Source organism: Larimichthys crocea, unplaced genomic scaffold, assembly GCF_000972845.2.
Source record: "Larimichthys crocea isolate SSNF unplaced genomic scaffold, L_crocea_2.0 scaffold234, whole genome shotgun sequence".
NCBI lineage: Eukaryota > Metazoa > Chordata > Actinopteri > Sciaenidae > Larimichthys > Larimichthys crocea.
Window position 1 is genome coordinate 12751 of NW_020853101.1, and position 19319 is coordinate 32069.

Below are 19319 nucleotides of genomic sequence, written 5' to 3' on the forward strand. Positions count from 1 at the left end.
GAGGCCCCTTCTCCCAAGAAGCCCCAACAGATGGCCCTTCCTGTGACCTGATCTCTCCCTTAACAACGTTAAAGGAAACACACCGAGGGAAAAAACATCATATGGGACTTGAGATACCAGATCTTACATGACTCTTTTAACATACAATGTAATACATCATTAACATTCATTATCACACTCGACCAGTGGCGTCACTAGGCCCATTTTAGGGGGGCTTCTCAAGCCCCCCTAAATAATTTGGTGGTGTTCTATTATTATTTTTATTTATTACATTACATATTATTATTCACAAAAAAATGCCTATTTATGCAATACAAAGTGGCCAGAATATGAGTTTAAACCAATAATCATATAAACTGTCATTATTCACTTAAATATGATCATAAATCTCATTTCATTGGGTACGGTAGAGAGAGCCCCTTCAGTGCGTCATTATACAATCCATTCCACTTTTTCATATAGAGAACGCCCACATCACTGAAATTCCAGTCCATGTTTTCCATACCCTGCTCACTGCCGCTTGCGTGTTTACCTCTGAAGTACACAGAGCCGAACCTCACAGCGGCAAGAGCAGAGCGCGAACGCATGGGTGAAGGATGGCCTGGTTTATGAAGATGTTGGTAAGTCTAGGGTGGTGGTTAGAGAACAGTCTTCTCCTGTATAATGTTTCCATGATGATGAGTTATGAAACACTTGCCCTCTTCATTTTGTGCAGGTATGTATGGCACCTGCAATTGTTTTTATTTGTATTTTAGCACAATTTAACTGGTGTTGTTTAGCTGGTAAAGCAGCTGAAGGTGTATGGAGGCGTCATCGTCTTAGATTAATCAATTGATTGACAAAGCTTTAATTGGTGCTCTGAAAATTTTTTCGGCGTCATCGTCTTAGATTAATCAATTGATTGACAAAGCTTTAATTGGTGCTCTGAAAAATTTTTACCCTCTAGCCCATAGAGGAGAAAATAACTTTTCTCCTCTATGGGCTAAGCCACCCCAGTTTCTTAAACCTAGTGACGTCCCTGCACTCGACAATGTCGTCATCCTGGCGGTTCTCTGGTACTCCTAATCAAATAACCTCAAAGTCCAGATGGACCAAACTGATAGCTAAGACACAGACAGTTATCTCAATGTAAACCATATGTATATAATAGTACTAGTATTAATATGTAACTATGCATCTATGTGTAGACCCCTCACTTCACATGCTGCAATGTTCACCGGGTGTAGATCCGTGTCATGACCTGACACAGTATGTGTGTGTGTTTGACGCTACATCGCAGACGCGCGGCTTTTATTTTGAAATGACTAAGAGGAAGTGCTGTCCTCGTTGTGTCTCGCGGTCTTTGCTGCTCTGAAACTTTGCTGAAGTTTACCTCTCAGGTCTCTCGTGAGCTCAGCTCATTGAGAAACTTTGACAGAGACATGAGCGGACAGACTGTCCCTGCAGACTTTTCGGGACATATGTTGGACCTGGACGAGGACGAGGACCTAGAGGTTTTCAGTAAGGTACAGACAAACACACACACACACACACGCTGCGTAGAAACAAGACGAGAGCTTCAGTGTTCACTGTTTTTCATGCTACGTGGATTTGACCCTTTGACACAACAGAGCCGCTTTTACCGGACTGTAGAGGTAAACACGGTGAAGGAGTCCTGGTCCAGGTCTGTGGTCCACATCGAGACCACACACTGTCACAGGAGAGGAAGCAAACCGAATTTCCTGGATCAGCTGATGAGCTGACCTTAGGACTGACTGTCTGTAGCTGCTCTGCGCTGTCCTGCCAAAGCCCGTTCATTGTGTGCAGCATTCAGCGTGTCTCTGCTCAGCTGCAAACATTTACACAACATTCTGAAAACCTTTCAGACCTTTGACTAATCCACAGGTCCAGGTTCAATTCGGCTTCACTCCACATCAAGAAGCAGCACTGAGTCCAGCCCAGTTTGCAGTCTAATCTCTGCTTCACCACCGCTGCTGTTATTAAGCAGTGACTGCAGAGAGAACACTTCTGAACAGATGATTGAACACTTCAGGCCCACAGCCTCAGAAGGAAGGACACGCCGTGTTGTGACATTTCTGCCAAATTCTCTGCATGCAACAGAGTAGCATTTATTCTGACTATGTCTGTTATTTCATAACAGATCATCTCATGTCAGCTCATGTAGCACCAGGATCACTGAAAGCACTGCTTTTTGTTATGATGTCATAGTGAACTATGATTCTAATTTTGAGTATATTACTACCAAATCATGTGCAAACATGAATCTTGGCTTCATGGTGTGAACGTGGTGCTTGAAGAGGATCAGTCTTTAGATGAGCTCTCAGACTAATGTGGAACAGAAGTGCAGCTTCATGATCAGGTGCAGTCCTCACACTCCGTCTGCCTGCACAGTCTAATGCAGTCCTGTCACTCAGTGATGATGTCTGTGATGTTCACTTTCTGTTGACACTGTCGTCGTGTTCATTCAACAGCACTAAATCTAGGGTTGCAAAATTCCAGGAATTTTCAAAGCTGGAAACTTTCCATGCGAATTACAGAAATGTATGGGAATTAACTGGAATTAATGGGCATAAATTGGAATAAACCTGGAGTTTACAAAATTGAAGGTTGGCCCTTAACAGAGAACTTAAATATAGTTGGGGAAAATATATTTTAGCATAACCTTGACTAAAACAACCAGATTTCATGTACGCTTGAATATCTATCTTAGTTCTGTCGTTTCGAGTCTTATGTAAAAGTTTGTAGCTCGTAGTGTCCCGCCCTCCTCTGATCCAGGATCAGTCCTGAAGGGTTGGGTCCTTTCAGCTCTGATCCCTCAGCATCTGCGCTCTCAACAGTCGGCATGGTCTTAATGTTTAACTTGGAAATGCACATGGAAATGTATTCATACAGTAGATAGCTAGCTGATGCACAAAAAGGTATAGCTAGCATCACTTCATTAATTCATCTTATCATGATGCTAGCTTACCCCCATTTACTAAATTACCCCCAATTTCCAGCTTGTACAGGTGTAGCTAACAGCCTGTTCACTAGGTGTAGGTGCACAACAGATGAAACAACAGAGACATGATGTGTCAAGATGTGTCGACTGTGCTACTACTGAGAGACAGCGTCAGTTAGTATGGTCATATATGGTCATTTCACTATGTTATTTTTCTACTTCTTCTCATCATCATTATCATTAATTCTTATTATTAATATGGTTTCCAGTGAGCCTCTTATCATTTAACAGAAAAATACATCAAACAAACAGCAGCAGGATTAAATAACAATCAGAGCAACTTTTGCAGCCTTGTGACAGTTTCAGTGTGATGGTGAGCTCTCAGTTTTCTGTCATCACTCATACTGTTGATAAGAAAGAAGAGAAAGAAGCTCTGAGGCTTTACATTTGTTATGTATGTTAGAACACAAGATTTCAGCATTGAGGCTACATTCATGATTTATACAGTCATACTAACCAAAAAACTTCTTATTGATTATCATTAGAAAGTTTCCGGGCGTTCCCGTAACCATAGTAACTCATGGTGCCAGAGGGTAGGGAGAGAGCCGTATACAGAGATACACTCCAGAGATGACTCTCTGTCAGACGAGTTCTCACATGTTGACTGAACTTTACTAACCGAGTCTCAAAATGACGTCACAGCTCTGTGACGCAGTCAAAAACTGATTGATAACATTGCAGTGCGTCCATGTGTCCAAAGTCCATGCTAGCTAAGCAGCTAAACTCTGTGTTTAGGTCCCACCCCGTGTGGGTTTTTATACTGTCATTTGTCACACACACACACACACACACACGCTGTAAACAATACCATTGGCTGTAGAGTGTGACAATCTGTCAATAAAAATCAGCTGTCAGCCCACACTTTCTCTCCTTGGATCTACATTGATCTCATAAGTGGCCTCTGTGAACTCTGAATGACGGAAATCCGTTGTAACAATGTCATGTATCGCATCGTCTGTAAAACTGGACTGTGGTCAGTTTGAGTTCAGTTTTGTGTGCTTGTATCTCATATGTGACCTGTACGCCCAACAATGACTCTTACCCAGCAAGAAAGCCAGGAAGTGCAGCCTATAGTGGTGAGGAGGTAGAGCACAGTCATGTCGTCTCCAAACCACAACAGCTTCAACATTCCAGATTAAGAGACAAAGTTGTGTAGCGTGAACAGCATGGCCATCTGATGACTTATGTGATCAAGGCTTAGGAACAGATTAGTCTTAGTTTAAAGAAACCTTGTTGACTGGATGGACTGAACACCTAACCATCCACCCTAACCAGGCCAACCAGCCGACTTGTACTTTCCATATCTGCATGTCCATGAGGGTCCATTTTTTTGACATCATTACCATCCATGTCCGCATGGTCTATCAAGTGGGCTGACTGTGGATGCAGTTCCCTAGTTTGATAATAATAACACATTTTAATTATAGAGCACTTGTACTTGTGTGTGTACTTGAGGCTGTGGGACGGCTCTGAGGTAGCAGGGGGGCTGGTTATGGAGGACTTTATGAGTTTCCGGTGGACAGAGGGGGAGGTGATGTGGTAATGGGAGTGGGACTGGATGAGTACAGGGACAGGAGAGTTCTGGATGATGTGCCGTATAAAAGCTGGAGATGAGCTGTGTGTTTTTTTAGGTGGAAAAAGGTGATTAGTTGACATGGTGTTCAACGTTGCTGTCAGAGATGACTCTGAGGTTGTGACTAGAGTTGCACGATACCCACGGTATACCCGGTACCCCGCGGTGCCAAATCATAACCGTCGCTACTATACTAGAAATTTTACACGACGGTACTACTGTGGATTACTATACTACCGGTGCCAGTCTCCGCTACATAGCGGCCGCCTCTGCTCTCCTCCCGGCTTCTCACTGCACGCTACTCCTTTGTAAACAAACCAACATGGAACCACAACCGAACTACACAGCTGCTGAATGATTGGCTGTTTGCCTGTTACTGGTGACGTCCAGGGATATGATAGGCTGTTTCCGCACGCTGGGTCCGCCCGTCTGTTAGCTGATTGGCTGTTCGTGTGTTTCTGCCGGCAAGAACGAACTCCGCGAAGACAGCTCCGCTTCGATAGAAACTCGCTTCCAAACAAACAACAAGCTAAAGTTCTGTCTCGCCCAGACACGAGACAACACACTCACCATGGCAGAAGCACCGGGCCCGAGCAGCGAGTCTGCCGTGCCGTCTTCGTCAGTGGCAACATTAATTTTGCTTAAAAAATAAACATTGTTGTTTCAAACTAACTTGTACAAATACATTGCAGTTTATAAAAATAATAATAATAAAAAAAGGCCGCAGTATCGCGATAATACCCGGAACCGCGATACTTTGTCTGGTATAGTATCGTGGTTACTCATTTTGGTATCGTGACAACTCTAGTTGTGACTGTGTGGGGAGTTGTGACGTTGTGATCATGTTTGCTTCATTACAGTTCAGTTTGAAAAAAAAAATTGTTTGCATCCATGATTTCATTTCATTTCACTGAGGCAGTTGGTCAGGATTGAATGAGTTGCCAGGGGTGATGGTTTGAGTAAAGATATATAGCTGGACATCATCTGCATAGCAGTGGAAGCTGAGACCATGATGGCATGTGATGAGCATGTATGAGATCTGAGTACTACAATCTCCAAATCACATCTCAGATAACTTTTATAATATTATAATAACAACAATAATAACTTTATTTGTATAACACCTTTTAAAAACAAGGTTTACAAAGTGCTTTACAGAGCAGAGGACCCAACAGAGGGCCAAACAAGTAAAACACATTGATGACAAAGTACATTGGTGTCAGCTGGTGACCCGAGACAGCTGATATACACTGCCTGTCCAAAAAAACAAGTCACCACCTGGACTTAACTAAGCAAATCGGTAATTGGATAATTGCTGCAGTGATGTTTCAGCTGGCAACAAGTTATTTAACCCTACCTGATGGGGAGTAGCTTCTTCTTTCTTTAACAACCATGTCTGAAGACCTGTGGTCGTGGAGAGGGTGTTAATCAGTTTCAGAGGGGTCAAATTATTGGCTTGTATCAAGCAAAGAACACAACTAAGGAGATTTCTGAAACTATTAAAATCAGATTAATAAATGTCTAATGCATTATTAAAACCTGGAAGGATGGTGGTGAATCACCATCTTGGGCACATCAGGGTAAGAAGAGAGGTGGATGAAGTGATGCAACCATCATGCCATATTGCCCGCCATACAAGTCTGTGGGGGCAGTTTTATGACCTGGGTTACTGCAGTTGCTCACAGTTGACTTGTGATGTGTGTGAGATTGTATTTACAGTTCATCCACTTCCTGTCAGACGTGGTGTGGGTACAATTTAAATTTAAAGCTATAGGGCTCTGCCTCCACCTTTAACACTGTTACTATAACAATTGAGTGGCTACAGACATGATCACAGCCGAAACACTGAATACACTTCTTTTTCTATGGAGTCGGATCAGTGTCAAAACACACACACACACACACACACACACACACACACACAAACAACACAAAGTAAAGTCCACACATGAAAGAAGTGTGTAAATGCAGGTTCAGTAGTCTGTATATTAATGTAACAACATGCAAATATATAGAAATGTATTCTATGTGAATAAAGCTCTGGTCTGTGGAAACAGAAGTAGAAATGCTTCCTCCTTCTCAGGCTGCTGTATCCATAACAACCAGTTGATGACAGAGACATGGATGTTAGCTGTGGTTACTCTTTGCATATCATTTGCTTTATTTGTTTTTAAGAGAAATGAAAAGTGCTGCCATATTTCCATGGACGCTCTTACAGCAGACTGTGTGTGTTTGCAGTACCCAGAAAGAACAGACAGAGTGAGAGCTCCCCGCTGCATATGCATGGTCAGATGATAACCAGCTTATCTGGGGAGAGAAGTCATCACATGTTTGCTGGCATCGCTTTACAGAGCAGAGCAGCGAGGCAGTCGTCTGCTGACCTCAGCAGCTTCCCAGCTGTTAGAGAGGGCTGTCAACGAATATTCTAAATTCAAATTTATATTTGAATAAAAAACAAACAAACAAAAAAAAAACGTAGATTCGATAATATTTGAATGGGGGAAAAAAACACATCAGCAGCTGCTTTGTGAGTGGGCGCACTGCATGGCAGCTCAGGGACAGGTCACAGGAGGTCCACTTGCACAGCGTCACTCACTGCTGAAAGTAAGACGCGACAAAACCCGTGGCAGATGCAGATGGCAGAGAGAAAAACGAGATGGCAGAAGGTTCAGAGCCCAACTCTACAGCAGAGAGTGGTTTGGAAATACTTTAGGTTTTGGTCTGTAGACGGCAAAAATGCGCAAATATAGATATTCAAATGGTTCGAACCTAAGTGTTTTTTTGTTTTTTTTTAGAGCGAATATTCAAACGTCATTTTGGAGCAATTTTGACAGCCCTACAGGTAGCACAGTTATGGCTGCTGTTTACACAAACTGGATCATTTGAATCTAAATATGACCAGTATGACCACTATGATTACTAATTTAAAGAATGGCCTGCTGCTGTAAAAGTTGACAGAGCTCTGATCCAAACATCCACACAAACATTGAAAAAATCTCTTGACCATGTGAAAGATATGCCACATCACCATCTTTCACTTTCTGATCAGCCTTAAGATGAATGGATCATGAAATGAAATTGGAAGTTCCTTTTTTAAGGAGAAAGTTAAAGTCCCAATTAAATTTTATTCATATAGAACCATATCCTAACAAAAGTTATCTCATGACACTTTTCATACAGAGCAGGAATAGACTGTACTCTTTATAATATTATTTACAGAGACCAAACAGTTCCACCATGAGCAAGCACTTGGTGACTTCCTTTGAACAGGCAGAATCTCAGGCAGACCCAAACAGAGCTCATTGGTAGACAGTCATCCAGCTTGACCGGTTGAGTTAGAGAGAGACTACTTTTGGAAACTATAGGAACCACAAGGAACCCAGCATTCTGAGAGTGCAGTGTTCTAGAGGGGTAGTACGGTATTATGAGCTCTTTTAGATATGATGGTGCCTTAAATTCTATTCTAGATTTAACAGGTAGCCAATGCAAGGAAGCCAAAATGGGAGAGATATGATCTCTGATCTTGGTTCCTGTCAGAACACGTGCAGCAGCATTCTGAATTAACTGTAAAGTCCTAAGAGACTTATTAGAGCAGCCTGATAAAGAGTTACAGTAGTCCAGCCTAGAAGTAACAAATGCGTGGACTAGTTTTTCTGCATCCGCTTGAGAGACAATGCGTCTGATTTTGGTGATGTTATGTAAGTGGAAGAATGCAGTCCTCGAAATTTGTTTTATGTGGACGTTAAAGGACAGGTCCACTACACATATTACCACTGTCATTATTGTTACCATATCTCCATTACAGTTTATAGTTAGTTGATGATTTGCTGCTGCTGTGCATCTGTGTCTCTCTATCTCTATCACAGGTTCCACTGCTACTGTATTCATTTTATCATTCATTGTAATTGTACAGTATGTTTGTGTTGATTTGTTCTGTACACATCCATTGCACGTCTGTCCGTCCTGGGAGAGGGATCCCTCCTCTGTGGCTCTTCCTGAGGTTTCTTCCACCTTTTTCCCTGTTAAAAGTGTGGTCTCTGTGCTATGATGCACTCTAAATCCTGACTGAAAATCCTCAAATAGACTATTGTTATGGAGAAAGTCACACAGCTGATTGGCTACAGCTTTCTCAAGTATCTTAGAAAGAAAGGGAAGGTTTGATATCGGTCTGTAGTTGGCTAAGACCTCTGGATCTAGAGTGGGCTTTTTAAGAAGAGGTTTAATTACAGCTACCTTAAAGGACTGTGGTACATGTCCTGATAATAAAGACAGATTAATCATATCCAATAAAGAATTTGGTTGGGATGGGGTCTAAGAGACAGGTTGACGGCTTAGATAAAGAAATTATTAAAGTTATTTGATGAAGGTCGATGGGAGAAAAAGAGTCTAAATACATATCAGGTTTACAGCTGTTTCCAAACGTGCTGTAACACCTGATATGTATTTAGAATGCAGATCAATGCCTGTTGAGGGCAAGAGGTGATGTATTTTGTCTCTAATAGTTATAATTTTATCATTAAAGAAGCTCATGAAGTCATTGCTACTTAGACCTAAAGGAATGTGTATGAATGGTTAGCTCCTCAAACTGATAAGCAGTTGGCACCTTACATGGCAGCCAATGCCATCAGTATATGAATGTGTGTGAATGGGTGAATGAGATATGTAGTGTAAAAGAGCTTTGAGTGGTCAGAAGACTAAAAAGGAGATATATAAGTACAGTATATAAGTATATTTTCCATTTACCATATAAAAAGTGTATGGATATAGCTGTGTGTGTATAGGGAGAACCCTTAGCTACTTTCTCACGTCCAAACAGCCGACCAATCACAATGAGATGTGTGCGTGAATGTCGGAGTGTTGGTTTCAGAGACTTATACAAAGGGTCAGATACACACTGTTGTAATTTTATCTTGGAAAGGTGTGAAGAGAGGAAGACACTGGCAGCTTAAAGTACAAAACTCTGTCCATGTGCCAGTTCTGCATGATTGTACTTCGGCACAGTGGTGCTTTGAGCTGGATCCCAGTGCTGTATGCTTTTTGATTTGGTGACAATGGGTAATGATGTGAGTGAACGTTTAACTGGGACACTGTGACTCCTGGAATTGTGATGTGATCAGCTGATCTCACTCTTTGCAGTAGGAACCACAAAAACACATTGTACAGTGGTGTTTCATCAGCCATCAGCCTAGGTTCATTTGGCTTGAATAGAACAGCCGTGTGATGCTGAAGAGCAGAAATCTACAGGAGCTACCATGTTTGCAGCAGCTTGACTGTTTGCCTTGACTGTCCAGGGAGAGTCTTGAAGAAGATGACAGGCTTTGAAACCAGTTTGACATAGTGGCCAATAGCAATGTCACTTCATGGCACAGTGGCCCAAAAAGACTTTTCCCAGTAGTAGCTGTAAAACATCAATGGTCCACGCTCACACCACTGTCCTAGGTGGGATTGTTGTCATGGTGATGGACAAGGTTGGCATGACCATCTTTTCCTCTGATGAAACACAATCTTAGTCCAGGTTGAGCTTTAGGTTGTGCCTTGACTGGTATTTCAAAATATCTGCCAGAGTTCTGGAAGCAGGTTGGGGAGCTGAAGTCAAGACATCAAGTCCAGGCTAGCTTCTGTAACTCAAACAAACAATGAAGTGTGCTCCTTAGCTTTTCTAAGACAAACTAGCATCCACTGCAGCACTTGTTATTAGAAATTAAAGCCTTCCATGATTTAAAAAAAGTGAAAGTAAATAAACAATTACTTTGTGAGCACAGAGTATAGTACAGGTCCTGTTAAAATTTAAAAGTGCTTGCAGTGATTACATCATCATGACCCTCTTCCAAATCCATAAAAAAGAGATCTGTCCTAAAGTTGAAGTCGAGTTGGGGTTTAGCCTGTGAACGTATATAGCTTATGAGGGTTTGTTAAAGTCTACTGAAAAAACATAAAGAATAATGTCAGATCTTTATAGAAAAAAAATCGTTATCTTCATCCTTATCTCGACATATGTTGTGAGCCACATGGCATACTGTTCAGATAATGTTCCAGGGTTATATTTTTAGCCATTAGCGGAGTTACAAATGTCATAGGATTTGCAATGAGATTTTCTTGAACCTGGAAGTCTCAGTTTGGCTCGATTTGATGGCCCTGATGTAAAGTCTGATGTTATCAGCAAACCAGTATCTAACTTATGTAAATCTCATATGCCAAAGGGTTTCCAGTAACTTGGATCCATGTCAACCATGGACATGTTGTTCATCATTAAAATTCTTCAAGTAAAATTAATGCTGTCCCTGCTGATCATTGACCTTTTGGTTGCTTTGAATGTCAATCTGCCATCTTGGAATCAAATCTTATTCTCTTGTTGATCTTCCTGCTATAAATTTCTCTGTGTTAAAGACAACACCAACAGTTTCACTCTTTATTGCTGAATGTACAGTACAATCTGTCTGCAAGAGAGGGGGATGGACTAATTGGGGATTAATCCAGTCCAATTTTTTCACTGAACATATTTAGCCTCTATCAAGTTCTTACCCCACACACCATCTGGATAGGTTTGCAAATTGAAAATGCGCCCACAGGTCCCAGATGGCTCCCAGAGTTAGTAGTCAAAGATAAACTGGGTGTATGACTGTTGAAAACTTGTGAAAGTCACACTAGTCACAGTCTTCTAGAATGATGATCATATGCTCCTTAAATTGTATAACTTGTCCAATTGTGTCTTTCCTTGCAGCGAAAGGCAAAACGTGGTTTGTTGTTACTTCTCAGTCAACATATAGCCCAATACTACAGGGCTGCACAATTCATCAAAATAAGATCAGTCTGGATGCAGGCCTCTACTGTATGTAATTTTTAGGTGATTATTCTGCAGTGTTGCATAAAACAAGGGGCAGGCAGAACATTGATGTAAACACCTGAAATGTGTGTGAGGAAGTACTTTGAACTTTGAAAGCTGAAACTTTAATAAATTTGTGAAGTTCATCACTGTTAGAACAACAGACTGGTGCTTAGACCGGCTATAGAGAGCGGAGTAAGAACTTGTACAGCTTGTGTTTGCTGTGAACATTACTGCGGGCTAACTGCAATGTTGTCTCTTTGGTCCAGAACACTTCACGGGCAGATGGAAGTCCCATGCCCAACTCTCCCAGCTCCATGGTCAACCAGTACAGACTGGAGGAAGATGAGGAGGAGCAGCAGGATGCCAACACCAAAGACCTCTTTATCAGCGTTGATAACCCAGAGAGCCACGTGACTGCCATCGAAACCTTCATCATGTACAGGGTCGTGACCAGGGTAAGGAGGTCTTACTGTGTGTGTCTGTCAGAGAACTTTCTGGACTTCTGAAATGATTCATATCTCTGCTGACATTTTGGTAAACAGCACATGATCAGCAGAGATGCATATTATCTTGTTGAAAGATGCCACACTGGCAGAAACTGAATGTGTGACTGACCTTGATGCAATCAGTACATCAACAAGTAGAGCACATGCTGTCTGTGCTGTCCCTGAAACCAAGGACCCCTCTATGTTGGCAACAAGGAAGTCGCAGCTTTGCAGCACTGATGATTCTGTCACAAACAACCATTTTGGCAGAAATAAAGGAACATTTTGATTGGCCTCAGATATCGTGCAGATTCATCCCCCACCACTCAGTGTGACGTCCATGTGACAAAAAAACTATTCTGGGCTCTGTAAGATGCTGACAGCTGAGTCACACAAGTAGTTTACCAACATTTACATACAGTCTGCTATGCAGATGTCAGATATTGGTCATAATCATAATCATAAATGTGGGCTCAGGTGTGTGGATCATTACTAGGTGTAGGTGGTAACACTCTGAGGGTCCAGGCTGAAGCTTCGTGGTGTGGTGTGTTTCTCTCTCCAGACAATGCGGAGCGAGTTCGACTCCAGTGAGTACGAAGTACGGCGGCGCTACCAGGACTTCCTGTGGCTGCGAAGTAGACTGGAAGAAAACCACCCGACGCTCATCGTCCACGTATGTATCAGCACACCACATCGTCTGCTTAACACATCTGTGGGCTGCTCGGACCATTTCTGGATGTTTCACTGACCACAAGTCACACATACTTAACATTACTGCCAGCCATTTTCCACAGAGCTCACTGCACTTTTACAGTTTTTCTTCCCATCCAGGATTCTTTTGGTTTTTTTATTCATTTTCATACAGTATGAGAATCACGTTAAAGGGACCTTATATTTAATTTTAATAGTTATTATGACGTGGTATCTTAATAATTCAAATCTGTGTTTCACACACAAAAGACCTGAACACGTGTCTGATTGTGTTCTCAGCCGCTGCCGGAGAAGTTTGTGATGAAGGGCATGGTGGAGCGCTTCAACGACGACTTCATCGAGACCAGGAGGAAAGCTCTGCACCGCTTCCTCGACAAGATCTCTGAGCACCCCATACTGTCCTACAGCCAGCACCTCAAAGTCTTCCTCACCGCACAGGTGATCTCTCTCTCTCTGACACTCACACACACACACACACACTAGGGCTGGTAACATTCCCCAGAAATTGAATTCGAATATTAGTCTTAAAAAATGGTCCGAATATCGAATATATTCGAATATTCTTAATTAATTAATTAATTAATTAATTATTTTCCCCCCGCGGAGAATAGGACTTGTAACAGTATTGTAACAGTACCCCGTTATATCCAACAGAGGGCGTTGCACTGCCAAATGTCAAGAAAAACGACCAGTGGTAGTCAAACGCTGATTTATTTTCGGTCTTCAAACTAAATCCAAGCGTCATGTTCAACATGTTACATTTAGTGTAACTGCAGTGCAATTTATGCAAAACTGTACTGCTCATCGGGATCACTGGTGTGTAGCCTGCTCTTCATTGAGGTGGGGAGCGGGATGGGGTGCTTCCTTGTTGTGTCACGTGACTGCAGATAGCTAGCCTACAGGTCAGTAAGGGACGCACCATGGGACACAACGGAGGAAAATCAATGCGCGCGCTGCCCTGAGCAAATAGTAAATATTCGAATATTCATTTTTACGTTCGAATATACATATTTTTATCATATTCGAATAATATTCGAAATTCGAATATTAGTTTACCAGTCCTAACACACACACACACACACACACACACTCTCACTCACAGGTACCCAAAAGGTGCCATGTTTCCACTCAGGGGTCGCATTAACTGAATATTTTTCGTCATTGACTGAATTTTTTAAATCTGAAGGCTGTCATTCTCAGAGTTATCTACTGTAATATGAGGTAACATGCAGCACTGTCAATAACCACACTTTTCCACTGGTAGTATTTCATATATTTTAATTAGCTATTTTCTTTCACCTATTTCATATGATGACCTGGTTGTCTTGCTTTAGCATCACATTGGTCAGCCGCATCAAGGACAGTCTGGGTATCACAGCTGACAGCTGTTAAATCATCTTGTTATCATTAAAAACGGATAAAACGACGAGTAATATTACATTAGGGAGTGATTCCGTGAGTTTTTATGATCCTGTCTGTCAAAATGACAAACGCAGCCTCTGCCTCCACTGAACAGACGCAGCTTCCAAGTAGCTACGTGAAAACTCCATCAGATATAGCACAAATGGCTCTACAACAAGAACCCAGCTCTCTCTGTAAGCACACTGCTTTTACACTTCTGTTTGATTCCAGATCAAACAAATGAACTTTATGCTAAACTAGGCTCACCATCACTCTCAGTGTATTTTCTTCCTTTTAAAGCTTAGAATGTTCAAACAAACTTGCTGCTGTCTAAACTGTGAGTAGGCTCCTAAACTAAACTCAGTGTTTATTACAGATTAGACTAGAAAAACCTGACACATAGTGCTGAGCTCCAGTGAAGCTTTCCAGCTGTCAGATGATGCAGCTTCACCGTCAAGAAGCCCCCTAAAAAAATTGAAGGCATGTTAATTATAAAGGGGGTGGAGTGTCTCTGTGTAGATTTTTGATTTTCTTTATTTCATCTCATAATTAGCAAATTATGCAAATCGGCCAACATACAACTCTGAGTAAAAGTTTAAATTCATCCAGTAGACCTGAGCTTCCACTGCAGAGCAGGCCTAAATGTACTCACAGTACAAACACAGGAGCTGGATCAGCATTAACACACAGGTCAAGTAAAGCCCCGTTGTGTAACTCCATCAGGAGTTGACATCTCACAGGAAACAGGGTCCAGGCTTCCTGAGCAGGATGGGGGAGACGGTGAGGGCAGTAGCCAACTCGGTACGAGGCCTGAGGAGCCGGCCGGAGGAGTTCACCGTGATGCAGGAGTACGTGGAGGACTTTAGTAACAAGATCTGCTCTGTAGACAAAGTCACACAGAGGATCATCAAGGAACAGAGAGGTAGGATTTATTCTTGGATTACATGCACAGCATGAAGTCAGAATTGGTTGATTGAAAGGCTGCCAGACTAGCCACCTCTGTTTCAGAGGTTGTGTGTTCACTGGAAGGTAGACGCTGACACGAGCCCGTAGCACTACCTGCAAATGATGAAGATACTGGATAAACAAATGGAACCCATCCGTCTGCTGTGTACTGAATGTGTCCTCTGCTCGCAGAGTATCTGGATGAGTTGAAGCAGTACGGCCCCACCTACACGCAGTGGGCGGGTTCAGAGGAGGATCTGTTGGAGCCGCTGAAAGGCGTGGCTGGCTGCGTGGAGCGGTGCAGCAAGGAAACAGAAGAGCAAATCCAGCATCTGTCTGAAGTCCTCGTCCCTGCCCTGCACGAGTACGTCCTCTGTGCCGAGACGCTGAAGGTGAGCCCGGACTGCGCTGCTCACATCTCCACAGCAGAGGGGGCTTTAGCTGGGCCCTGGTCCAGAAAGCAAATTTTAACCACTCCATTCCTTTTTTTGTGTCTAACTGAATCATTTTTAATTAGTATCATTCTGTAACCTAATGGAGACAGCATGAATGTGGCAGCTAGTGAAAATGAAAACAGAGATCAGACAGATGAGCTGTATTTGACTCATGAAGTTATGATCCATGCAGTTTGTGAGGCTGATCAGAGTGACAGACTGACCACAGTTCAGTGCAGTCAGAACTAACAGAGCTAGCCAAACCTCTCAGCCATGAGCAGCTGCTGTCAGACTCTCTGCGTCTCTCTGGAGCTTCGACAGTCACTGAAGCACGCTGACGGGCGCTTGTAAAAGTTTCTGTGTGCTAAATGATGTGTGACGCTAAGATGGCAACTCAGAGGCTATGTCTCCAGGGTTTGTGTGTCTGTCTGGGAGGCTACATAGGAGGGGACGGGGAGTTGGAAGTGGTTGGTGAGAAACGCTGCCACATACATACACAAACAAATATCATGTGGTCCAGATCAGCCGAGAGAAAAATGCAATGGTTATAGCCACGTTTTAACCAATGAGTGAGCATATATAGCAGAATATGTGGACTGTACTTATACAGTAACACTAGAGCCACAATTTGGCTAAAAGAATGTGGATACTTTTTGTTGCAGACCCATCCACAGCTGTACACCCAGCACAGCACACCGCTTAGCTTCCATGCTGCTTCAAACTGGGATAAGTGCTTCAAATAACTTGAACTATCCCTTTAAAATCCACAAAACTACACCCCTCTTTGTCTGTGCGCTGCAAATAGGTCCAAACATACAGACACACACTGACTGATATCATTGAAAATGCCCTGAGAACCTCCTAGAAATGGTTCTTAGAGGTTCAGTCAGCATCTAGAGATGTGAGAATCACAGTTCAGAAACTCCCCCAGTTGTTGTGTGAAACAGGTTGTATTAAATGTAAGCATGTGCTGGTCTGTGTCAGGCGGTGATGAGACGGAGAGACAACATCCAGGCTGAGTTTGAAGCCAAGAACGAGGCCCTGGCATCCAGAAAAGCTGACCAAGAAGCAGTAAGTGCAATTTTACGTCCTCGCACACACACTCACACACACACAGACACATTCCTTCTGCGTCAGCCCATATGGTGGTTGTGTGTCCTCCAGTCATATTCCCAGAGATTAGGTGTAATAAAGTGAAGCATGGAGAGGGGCCTCTTCCTCAGGGCCACCCTCAGCTCATATTGGGGAGGAAAAAAAGGGCTTCCTGGGAGGATTATCTAGACATCCAGGCTTGTCAGCTGGAAGTCAGTCCTCAGCTCAGTGGGAGTAAGAGCTGTCAATATTATTTCACACTGTAAGCCCGGCAGCTAATCGCGGCGTAATGAAAATTCCCATATCCTCTTTAGACGAGGACTTGCTTCAAAATATCAGGAGACAAAGGACGGAGAGGAAAGTTAGGAAAGCAAAGGACAGAGCTATTTTTAGACACTTTACTTGAGGTGTTTGTGTGTGTGTGTGTGTGTGTGTGTGTGTGTGTGTGTGTGCTTTAATTCAGTCCTCCAGCTTCTAACACATATCATTGTGTTTGTTCCCTTATCAGGTCTGCACTAATAAGAAGGGAAATGTCAGGCTTTGTTACAGTTTCCATCACAGAGTTTAGTTGGTGTCATTAACGTGATGGTCAGGGTTAGTCCAACAAACACTCAGCTATGATCACACTTTGACCTTAACCTTTAATTGGTGTCTGGAAAAATGTGGATTTATAAGAAGTCAAGAGGTCCACCTGTGTGACTCTGAGAAAATTTCCTTTTCTTCTTCTGTTTGTCACCGGCTAGTCATGACACTGATTTGTGATGATGATTTTAAAGATCTTTGAAAATAGAGAAAATTGAATCTGCAGCATAACATGAGTTATTTAGACAGTGTACATTAAACATGCCATATCATGTCAGATTTCTACATCTGTTCAATCATTTGGACAAATAATAAGAAATATAATATTCAGTATATAATATTCAGCATATTCTCTACTGAGCCACAGTTCATGATCAGTCCATCCTCCAGCTCAGCCTTTCACACACTTTAGTCCATGACCAGACACCCTGAAAACAAACATCAGCATGTTTATGGTGGCCCAAACCTGGCGTGCAACATGAGTAGGGAAAGAACTTGATGGCATTTTATTGAATGTGAATCTTATTTTTAATTTTTTTTTTGTTTGTTTTTCAAATCCCTCATCAGATGTTTGGTGGAGAATTCAGACACGTTTGATGTGTGTATTTCACACAGTTTCATATTTAAAGCACAGCATCAAGTCTGTCTGTTGAGGTCAGGGGTCACATTTGACACTGTGTGGAGTTTGCATGTTCTCCTGTCTGTGTGGGTTCTCTCAGGGTGCTCCAGCTTCCTCCCACAGTCCAAAAACATGAACCATAACAGGTTAACTGGTGACTCTAAATTGTCTGTAGGTGTGAGTGTGAATGGTTGTTGTCTCTATGTGCCCTGCGATGAACTGGAGACTTGTCCAAAGTCTACCCTGTCTCTCACCCAGCTGGGATAGGCTCTAGCCCCACCGTGACCCTGATGAGGATAAGCAGGTTACAGATAATGGATGAATTACATGACAGTTTTTGTATTTAACACAATTCACTAAAGTGCAGAGAAAATGTCATGAACTCTGAATACTTTTGGTTTAGTTCAAAATCAAACATTACACTTATACACAAAACATGTTCACAACTATAAGAATGTGAGTTCCACAAACATTCCAAAAGGAAAGTGTCATCATAACCTCTCCGTACATTTCCAGTGCAAACAAAATGTCTTTTGCAGATTCAGCATTCACAGTTGGTGGAATCAGCACTGGCACAAGCAGCTGCTCTGTGTGTACTCTGTTTGGTCTGTGTTTGTTGCTGCTGTTTTTTAATCAAAGGCCACATGCAGAACTTTGTTCTTGTGTCACAGGAGGACTGCACTGCTCAACAACACTCTTGTGTTGCACAGTTTTGGAGTGTTAGTGATGGGGACAGATATTAAAAATTAGAGACGTCACTCTGATCATTTTACAGACTCCAGTCTTTCTGAGTCCCTCACTAAAAGTTATGTCAGTATTTCTCTTATATTCAGTCTGTGTGCACTGCATACATCTCCAGCAAGCTCCACCCGCTCCATCACCTGACAGCAGCCCATACTCTCTGACTGTCAGGTGATCCACTGGAGTACAACAGTGTTATATTCTCATAACTCACAGTCAACATCACTCCTTTAACTGCACAGTAAATGCCACATAATAGAAATGTGGTGAATATAAGCTCATAATTATTGATGACAGATTATGCTAACACATTATGTTGCTATTCAAATGCTCCTTTTAAAGTGTTTAGGCAATCACTCATCAGAGAATCTGCCTTGTTTCACACTGTGTGGAGGAAATGATCCACTCCACTCAGTTGAATCAGTGAATCTGGGTCACCTGGTTCTGCTGGATCAGTGAGTGACCAGCGTTTCTGGCTCTGTAGGAAGTTCCCCTCATGTACTCATGCAGGATGGATTTGTGGATCTGATGTTGTTAATCCCGGGCTTAGTTAGAGGATTCATACACCAAGATGAAGGTTTTGGATGGACTGCTGCAACATGAATCTTCCAACCTGACTTAGCGCTGTTGTTTTCTCTCCGTCAGGTTCTCTGGAAGTAATGGTAGTCTGTAAAGCTTGAGAACAGTGAGGAGGTGACACAGACCAAACAAGAGCATGTAGCTCTGTGGTGGCTTGAAAGATCCAGAACATATGGATCAATAGTGGAGAAGTTTCTACATGTGGTGAGACGTTACAGACGATTTTCAGCAGAATGCTCTTTAAACATACCGCATCATTTCCAGTATTTGATTCTAGCACATTGTTTAAATTGTATTAAAACCTCAGAGTTGTTCATTGGAGCTTGAATC

General features: G+C 42.4%; 1 protein-coding gene across 1 annotated transcript in view; it reads left to right on the forward strand.

Annotated features, from left to right (window-relative positions):
• The first annotated feature begins 1323 nt into the window (after nucleotides 1-1323).
• snx7 (sorting nexin 7) overlaps nucleotides 1324-19319 on the forward strand; it is a 55220-nt gene continuing 37224 nt past the window's right edge. The window contains exons 1-7 of the mRNA XM_019258423.2: nucleotides 1324-1505; nucleotides 11667-11855; nucleotides 12448-12558; nucleotides 12876-13034; nucleotides 14721-14919; nucleotides 15135-15334; nucleotides 16361-16447. Of these exons, the coding sequence (XP_019113968.1) occupies nucleotides 1422-1505; nucleotides 11667-11855; nucleotides 12448-12558; nucleotides 12876-13034; nucleotides 14721-14919; nucleotides 15135-15334; nucleotides 16361-16447 (1029 nt within the window). The 5' untranslated portion in view covers nucleotides 1324-1421. The remainder of the gene's footprint in view (nucleotides 1506-11666; nucleotides 11856-12447; nucleotides 12559-12875; nucleotides 13035-14720; nucleotides 14920-15134; nucleotides 15335-16360; nucleotides 16448-19319) is intronic.